General features: G+C 40.3%; 1 protein-coding gene across 1 annotated transcript; it reads right to left on the reverse strand.

Annotated features, from left to right (window-relative positions):
• Positions 1-6,554: 6,554 nt before the first annotated feature.
• LOC140763894 (UNC93-like protein 1) lies at positions 6,555-8,541 on the reverse strand. Its single transcript, XM_073102270.1, has 2 exons — positions 7,195-8,541; positions 6,555-7,000 (listed from the first exon to the last, which is right to left on the reverse strand). The coding sequence occupies exons 1-2, from the start codon at positions 8,379-8,381 to the stop codon at positions 6,763-6,765; spliced, it is 1,425 nt and encodes a 474-aa protein (XP_072958371.1). The 5' UTR covers positions 8,382-8,541; the 3' UTR covers positions 6,555-6,762.
• Positions 8,542-9,843: the final 1,302 nt, after the last annotated feature.

Below are 9,843 nucleotides of genomic sequence, written 5' to 3' on the forward strand. Positions count from 1 at the left end.
CAGTATTTTGGCGAGCTCGGAAGGGTGGCGACAGTAATCGGGTCGGATCTTGACCCGTTTAACTTTGTCTTATTGCGGATTCATATTGGATCTTAATCACCACTCCAATTTCGAATCCGCAACCAGAAACCCTTTAAAAGTACAAAACAAAAATAATTTTCCATAGATTTGCTTTCAGAGTACAAAATGCTCCGCTCGAATCGAAGATAAAATATTAAACAAATCCAGCATAAATCTTCATCTCAAGTACAACCATAATCTAAGAACTAAAGTTTTACCTAGTTTGTAAGCGAATTGATACTTTAATTGACTCTTTTTTTTTAAATATGAGTAAATTTAATAATGTGATTGTTCATCGCTAAAAAAGACTTGATCGACTCCATTGAGAATATTGACCAGCAATAGCGAGTCAATCCAATCCAATGATTGGGAATGCTTTTGTCACACAAAAAAAGGAGAGCTTTACAAATACTCATTGCTTTAGCGTAAATGATAGAGCTAAAGTAACCATAACAAACCAGTGTGATAATTGGAGTGTATTTAGCTTGTCGAACTACGAAATCTACCTCACCTAACTTATATTGACTCACAAATGAGCCATCTGTTTTAACTTCCAACCACCTAAGGGGTGGTGGTTCTAATGGACGAGATGAGAGGAGGTGATAGGTATCATGCGTCCGACAAAATATTTCTCAACATATTCAGAGGTAAATTTAGTGATTGGATCCAAATCTTTTCAATATCCTCATGTTGGTTATTGTAGCTGACGTTGTTTTATAATTTTCAAATTTGCTGAAGAATAACAATAATCAGAGCATGTAGCCAAGCTCTAGGTTTTTTTGGCAATCCGTCACTATTCTGAAGCCAATGTCCATCTTCTTATGTGTTCGAAAACATAAGAAACACTGACAAGTAGTTCCTCACAAACTCTTACAGAGTGGAAGCTACCTAATAATGGGAAAAAAATGTGAGAAATAGGCTTTGCCTCAAGATTGAATAGAGAACAGCTAGTATTACTAATTAGACTAATATTAACTATGTGTTGCTTAGACAGTAGTTAGCATAACTTCGAGTAGAAAATCTTTATTTTTGAAGAAATCTCAAGGGCCCAATATTTTCTTCCACCTATCCTAATCCGAGTGGGGCCCAGTAGGATTGTGCAAATAGTTATAACTGGTTTTAGAGGTAGTGATCCTAGAGGGGTGAAGTTTCAAAATCTAGATTTTTCCTCGTATCCCTCAAAGAGATGAAGGTATTAAGAACACCATCAATTAGCCTAAGGCCAAAACATTACATGATGAGCTCAACATCCCATTGGTACCCAAATGAGATCGTGAAACATTTCTAACCCGCCATGTGCCTCCTACGTGAGGTTGCCCTCATATGACATTCACATAAAGGCCAAAAGGGCTAGCAACATATATAATCAATATCGAATAAAACCACAAATAATAGAAAGGAAAGAGAAGGGTTGACGAGTCACAACAAATTCATACATAATACAATAATACAAATAGGTTTCCCAAAAAAGAGTACATACTAAAAAGATTATACAATAAGAGGGAAAACATAAGCCCCTCACAAAGTAGTACAACATAAGAAAATAAGATAGGTCTAACACCTTACTAAATGAAACTACTACAGTGTTCTCATTATGATGATAGTCAATCTGTAACATATGTCAACTATAAATAAGTCTATCCCTTAGTAAGTAATATTATCACTAGAAGAATACTATGAATATAAATACACCAAATAGAAAAGGTGCATGAATATCTAAATAATTGATTATCATGATAGAAAAATAAGTCATGCATATACATATATTGGTTAGCATGATCTGGCCCAACACATGCGAACTCTATTTACTACCATTATGACTACTCAACACGCTTAACACTAGGTCTACTGACCATTACCCATACTTGTTCGACATAAACACCCCAAGGGTGGGTAGATCATAGCCATAGAATTGTCTACCCATTATCTGATGAACAGTTGACCAATTGTTCATCACCATAGATTAAGGACCTAAGTTGTATGTCCTTTAGCATGAGTCAGTATTATGTCTTAATATTACTCATCAAAGCTTTTAACTCAATATCATTGTACAACATGTGTCAAAATCATGAGTTGCTACTCAAGGACTTTCTTACCCTATGTTTTTGGATACCACTAGGTCTATGTCATCCTATATTTTAATCTCTAACTTAAATATTCTAAAAAAATTAGTCCTCATTAATGGACAATATAATCACTCATCACCCGGCAAATAGCATACTTGATTGTTTGAGATCCATAGATTGAAACATCAAGCATAGCCTTACTATATAATATATAATATAATTTCTCTATCTCTTACCCTGACTAAGGAGATGTCAAATACTATTGAGACATAAATGTTACACCTTAATGGTAGTGCGTATGTACTAGTGGCATAGTATTATACAACACAAGTAAGCATAATAAAAAATATCATCATTATGAAGCAATATGTGCTACTATACATAAGAGTGCTAAGGGATATGCTAGCAATCATGATAAAAAGTAATTTATCAACCAGCAAGTTAAATCAACATATACAACTATAATGTTTAGGTTATAATGTCATGTGGAACTATTTTAGATATAGATTAACACATCACATCAAGCAATAGTAGCAAAAATAAGATAGTTCACTTGCTTGGAAATGCTAAACCTTCCCTAATAGCGAGTTGTTTCACTCTAATCCCAGTATATAATGGAATGAGCGTTGGTCCTGCAAAGCTCTGCGATAAAATACCAAGTCAAAACCCGCATTCTAATATTTAAAAAAAAGAATAAAAAAAAGACCCAGCTCAACCTTCGGATTGGTTGTGCCCACTTTGTTTTTGAGATTACTTTGACCCTAGTCCTTAGAAGTAATTGAGGATGATTTGAATAAACGAGGAGCTCTTGCTTGGGCCTAGCCAAGCTAGCCCAACCACATGAGCTCGGGCTAGGCCAAGCTTGACTAGCCCAAAATAGGGCTCGGTCTCGACAGCCTAGCACATACACTAGCCTAGCTTGATCAAGCTCGCATTTAGTTAGAATGGAGGAGGTCAATCCCTCTTCCCTCTATTGCGCACACCACCGCAAGGGAAAAGAACTCATCGATGGCCAAACATCGTCAGACCACCACATAGGAGAGAAGAAATGTCAAGATTGTCGCCATGAAGACCCCCAAACAGGCTCCAACGAGCAGCAACTAATGAACAACGAGATAAGAAAAGAGAAGGGCTTGATTAAGATGGCCTTAATGTTAGGAAGGGTTTAAATGTTGCAATAACGCGCAGTGGGTTGCCGTGATTGGCTAAGGCTCACAACGAGATCTCGGGCGCTTAGTAGGGCACCCACCATTGAGGCCACCTAAGTCTTGCCAAAGAAGGGGGAGGGTTCTTATCGTAGGCTGTTACCTTAAAACACTCGCCAACCTCAAGGATCATTAATCCTTGTCACTACTAGTTGATTAAAAAAAAAAAGCTCTCACAACACTGACGATGGGATGACCCTTCGCGTTGAGGCTATGACAATAGAAAGAGAGAAGAAGGAAGGGAAAACCTCATCACAAGGTGTGGCGAAATCACTAGCAAGGGTGGAGGGGATGAGGAGAAAAGTAACGTTGGCTCCAGCCATGGCAGCAAAGGCTCTAATCGATGAAATAGGGATGCTCGAGTAAAACAAATGCCATTGCTGACATACATGTAGGGAGGAAAAAAAAAATTGGGAAAAGAGAATTGGGCAAAAAAAAGTTACTGGGTATATAGATGGAAAACTTTAGTAAGAGTGTCCCTATAATACATATTCACAAAGATAAACCATTTGTCAATAGGAATAGAGGAGATCCACAAATATCTCTAAATATTAGTCGTCCTACTATTCAAATGAATATTATAATAAAGTTTGCAATCAAGCTCTCACAAACATTTTATTTTCTAACTAGATTTGGTATTAGACCCTAATGGGTCATAGATACTGAGCATGGCCCCACAAGGTTGCAAAATTAGGGATTGGTCTACGCTTTGTCCAAGTCTAAACCTAAATATTCTTTAGGCCGAGCTTGGGTCCAAAGGGCTTGGCTTGTGCTCTAGCTCTCTGACCCACCACCCATTAGAGATTGATCGAAGTTTGTTTGTATATATTGATTTGTTTGCTCATAGTAGAGAAATACATTTCTATTTAAATTTTAAATTTCTAAAAGTTTTTTGTTTTGAAAGAAAGTCCGTAGACTAGTGATGCATTCCATTTAGCAAATATAATTCGATCCAACGAAAGAAAAGAAAAGTAAGATGACAACCCTTTTACAAATCCTTCACTTGCCTTACAAACAGCCTAAACCACAAAAAAGCACAGTATTAAGTTTAGCATAATACAAGCTATCTTGCAAATAAATAGAGATAATAGGACAATAATCCTAGAAACAAGCCTCCTACTTAATTAATAGCACCACAAAGAGAAGCATCAAGAAGCTTAAAAGGGTAGCGCATGCAAAATTAATTCAACGTCCTATGGCTTTATCAACACCATAGTAAACCTGAAATGAAAACCAGCAACACTAGCAATAAGAACTACAATAGAAAAATAATAAAGAGATGATACTGGCTAAGCCAAAACATCAAACAGTGCAAAGACAACCTCTCACCAAGAGAGAACCCACAATGAGCAAGCTTTACAAAAATAAAGAACAACAACCCCTAACAGACAAAGCAATGCTTGACAAAAGGGAGACCATCCCAACCACCAAGCGTTAGGAAAACCACATCAAGGTTGGTGGCTTCAATAAGCGTAGGGAAGGAGGAGTGAAGGCGACAGTGACAGAGGTTGTGGCATCTATTGGTGGAGAGAGGAGAGTAGTGGTGGTGTCGACGATGACAATAGTGAAGGTTGAGTCTAGTGAGGCGGGAAAAGGTTGGCCACCATGGGCTCCGTCGGCTGAAGGAGGGAGGTGATCTTGCACACGGGCTTTGGCTCTAGGGGAGGGCAGCACTAATGATGCCGACGACGAAGGCCAACCGAGAGCAAAAGAGGGAGGAAAAGAGGAGAGCAAGGACGGGAGGGGGAGGAGGGAAACATTGGCTACCAGCTGAGGGCATGTATGAGTAAAAAAAGAGGGAGGAGGAAGAAGAAAATGAAGAAAACGACTCCCTTCCTCCTAGTTGAATGGCCATGGGAGGAGAGGACGGAGATCTAAAGAAGGTCGGCGGAGGAGACACACACGAAAGGAAAAGGGAAGGAGAAAAATGTCTGACTTTTCAAGTGCTGACAGAGGAAAGAGTCGCCTAGTCAAAATGCTAAAGGAGGGGAGAGAAAGAAAATGCCAGTGATAGCCGGTGGAGAAAAGGTTGAGGAAGAAGACTTCGATAACATTCGACGAAGGAAAAACTCCTCCCCTCTGCCTAACCTTAAGGTTAGGCGAGGGGGGAGGGAGAAAACGTCAGTGACGACCGACCGGAAAAGATTTTGGTAAAGAAGAAAAAGAGGGGAGGAGATCGCCAAACCCTAGCAGATAACTGCTAGGGCCGACGCTCTCTCACATGGCCAAATTTCTAAAAGTATATATCAGTGAAAAGTGTCAATTCATGAGAAGAAAGAAAGTACTGGGAAGAATACCTAAAAATTAGATCATCATTAAATCACTTTGAGATGTTGATAACAAGGTCAAAATTTTAACAAAATTTGCAATCTGAGGCTGACAGTATGCTCCATCAGCCCGCCAAAATTATGGACATGATCTGAACTGGGTCAGATCCAAAAATAGTCCACAATTGGATTGAGTTGGCTTTGCCAAGGCCAAGCCCAAACCCAAATATTCTTTAGGCCGAGCTTGGCCCCAAGTCCATTAGCAACCTTAATTGACCCTAGACCAGACCCAAATACCAAATTTACGATAATACATAAGCCGAATAAATGATAAAGATAGAAAATCAACTCAAATAAATTTAACCGTAACTAGATTTAGACTCATTAGCACCTAAAGACCAACGACTCTCTGATCTGAACTGTCATTAGCTGTTTATTTCCTGCATCAGTTCGGAAATGGCATCCAAAAAATCAAATGAAATAGGTCCAGTTTATCCTTTCACGTATCTCTAAATTTAGATGTTCCGTAAACCATACACTTGTAAGTTTCTACCCTCTGAACTTTATCCATCTTTATTCACCTTTATTCTTTTGTATTTAGATGACAATTAGCTCACTCCATTGAAGTCTCTGGTCTTATTTTTCGTTGTCTATTAAAGGACCAGAGATCTGAAAGAGATTTCATTTCCTACTATTAGTAGTTTTTCACTTCCTATACCCTACAATGGGCATTTTCTTCTTCTACGTGCCTTTGTGCTTTGCAGTTGTAGAACTCTGTATGCTTTCCATGTACTTGTGGGGGGGATCAATTTAAGGTACAACACAGATCGATTTTTTTTTTGGTTCGATCTGACACAAATTATGGAGGCACAAAATAGTACCCAGATGTCCTAGTAGGTGTTTCTTAATGCTTTGGAGTAATTAACAACATGAACAATGCATAGTTGCAAATCCAATTTGGAAACAGAAGTTGTACGTAGTTCACTTTTTATAATAGAACAGAAGAATTACAAGGCTTGGCAGATGAAACCAACAAGTTAAACAGTACATTATTAACACCCAAAAGACCAAAAATCCTGCTATACCAATCATCCAAGAGTATTGTCTCCTAGATTTAATATTTTGACAGGAGAAGAAGGGATGAGAAAAGTACAATGGCAGCTTTCATCCGGTCTTTCCTACCCCATTACCTTGCTCATCCATGGCAACCTTGCTCTCTCCATCCTCAGACGAATCCTCATCCCTCACAGCCAACACCACCAACACCACTAGCAATGGATAGCTTATGGTAGTAAGAGACCAGTTCACAATCAACTGTGATAACAGAGGAGTTCCTCGGGTGTCGACTTGCCATGCCACCGCTGCGCCGGCACTCTGCACACCCTTGTAGAATCCACTATACCTGTCATAAAAGTACTACAAAAGTTTAGCATAAATCCAATTATATGAGAAGAGTTACAGATTAGTTTTACATACTGTATGTTAAATACCCATATGACATTTGATACAAAGATTTGCAGAGGAAGCATCTGATGTGGTAATGGTACTAACTAGAATTCAATTGAAACTTAACAAGAATTTCTAAGGTTATATTACCGGCTGAGCGTCTCAGAATCGTCGGCTAACGCACCGATGACCCAGTAGCACAAACTTTGGAACATGGCATCAAGCAATCCATAGCTGAAGTAGAGAACAAATGGCCCTGCATACTCTCTCCCATCCTTGAAATCTAATTCATTCAATGACTTCCCGCCGGTGTACCGCAACTGGTTCGCGAGCCCGCCGGCCCAAATTGCCGTTCCGAGCACCGCCACCACTCCGATCCCGAAGTAACCCCTCCTCCTCCTACTCTTGAAGCTAAAATCTAGCAAGTATCCAATCCCCATAGACCCTAACATTTGTGCTCCCCAGTAGAAGACATTGTTCAATCCTTTTGTTCTTAGATTGAAGAGCAAACCGTTCACATTGTTGAATTGGTAGCTGTAGAAGAAGTTGCTCGCCCACGCCGCCGGCACGATGAGCAGCATCTTCCAGTTTGCGAAGAGCTTCAGGATTTCGACGGCCTCGGTACGGGGGTTGGAGTAGGCGACGGCGGTGGCGCGGGTGCCGTCGTCGCGGACGACGCGGGACGGGGGAAGGATGGCGAGGGAGAGGAGGGCGCCGGCGCCCATGAAGCACATGAAGGCGATGTAGGTGCCGTCGTTGACGGACACGGCGTCGGTGCGGTGGTAATTGAGGATGAAGGGGATGAGGCCGCCGACGACGCCGCCCATGTTGAAGATGGTCCAGAAGAGGGAGATGTAGGAGCCCTTGCGGCGGGGCGGGGGGTAGGAGGTCATGATGGCGCCCTGGCCGGCCCAGAGGAGGCCAGCGCCGACTCCGAGGACGGCCCCGGAGAAGACGACGAATGGCTGATGGGGGTAGTGATTGTAGTAGAGGAAGGAGCCAGCATAGAGTGCATAGGTGGAGCAGCCGGCGAGGAGGGTGAGGCGGGGGCCGAGGAGGTTGTAGATGCCACCACCAAGTATGCCGAAGACGGCGAAGGTGGTGTAGAGGGCCGTGTTGGCGTTGTTGGCTGCGGCGTGGTCAACCTGGCCACCACCACCCATGCCGGAGAGGGCGTTGAACATGCCAGGGCAGCAGAAGCAGACCAAACCAATGAGACAAACTTGGACGAACGGAGAATTATAGCGAAGAGAAGAAGGAGGAGAAGGTGTTTGATTCGGGTCTCGATTGCCAATAGCAACATCTCTACCCGCGTCTCCTTCGGATCCCAAACCCATTTTCTGCAGTTGGGTTTTGCGGCTTGGGGGAGAAGAGACGAAGGAAAGAGATTGGGAGATGGAATTCTACCGAGGATTCTGAGTGGGGGATGGGATTTGTGAGCTGGAAGCAGGGGGTTGCCAGGGAGCCCTTTTAATCGATCAATCTTCCTATGATTAGAGGATGCATTTATTAGTCTGAAACCGTAGTTAAAAACAGAGAACGCACGTGTCTTTATATTCGGAGCACAAGAGCTAATTATAGGTTAAGAAAGTTATATAGATTAGTGCAACTGAGTCAATTATTTAATAAAGAACAGATCATAACAAATTCAAATTATATATATATATATATATAGAGTACTCTAAACCTTCATCCAATATTGACTCTAACGATCTTAGTGATGAATGAGTGTGCATAGTGTAGTGATAGGGATTTCATATTTAAGGATCTTATACTTTAAAATTGTTTATAGATAAATTAAACTATTAGTGATCTCCTAAATTATCACTATTTTTTATATAATTAAGAGAGTGTATGTGAAAATTAATAATAGTTTAGGAATCTGAATAAAATGATTTGCTATAGTAGTTCAGATTTTTTCAATAAACATGCTACAACCAAACAGCATCAAGAAACACTGAGAGAAAATTGTTGAGATAGTTTCCAAACTCACTTATTCATCCAATAAATTTAATTAAAGAAATAGAATTCAGTCACAAAATAAGTCTGCAGGGCACTTATTAGAGAGTATATATTCCTCAATAGAGGGGTTAGAATGAGAAGGGTTCTCATAGTCCTGGGAGTATCTTTTGCTGAGGGAATCTCAGAAAGACTCACAAGAAAAGGGAAACAATCAAGCAAGTAGAGACAAGATGGAAAGATATAGTAGAGAATCGTCCTCCAAAGTCATTGCTTTCTGTGGCCCATCATCCGCAGTGCTTGACTTTGAAACCTATCAAATTTTAGGATTAACACCCCCAAGCCTTCTATATTTTCCATCAAAGCAACTCATGGGTGGAGTGGGGATTGGAAGATTGGTAGATCTCAAATGACCCCCTTTTGTGTCCTTCTTGAAAGCTTTCTCCAATTTTGGATTCCTCTTTCATCATTTATTAATTGCTTAATTGGATATTTTTTCAAATAGTAATCTATACTACGCAACCTAACCAAAATTTTAAAGTATAAAATCTAGAATTTAATGTTTCCTTAGTTACTGAGGTTATCACTATAGCCGAGTAATTGAATCCTATTAATCTAATACACAGATCTTAGTTTAGTATTATTATTATTTTTTCTTTGTAAGTTGGCTTTCAAATTAAATAAGCTCTTCTGATGCATTATTTGTGATCCAATTGGCATCACAAACTGGTCTAAGTTGTTCCTTTCCAGGGACAGTTTCAAAGAACGAAAAGGATGCCATTTGTTGGTTTCAGGCTAACTGACACAATGCATCTTGTCCTTCTCTTCGTTGCCTTTAGT

This window comes from Typha angustifolia, chromosome 7 (genome assembly GCF_048772165.1).
Source record: "Typha angustifolia cultivar Huaian chromosome 7, ASM4877216v1, whole genome shotgun sequence".
Taxonomy (NCBI): Eukaryota; Viridiplantae; Streptophyta; class Magnoliopsida; order Poales; family Typhaceae; genus Typha; species Typha angustifolia.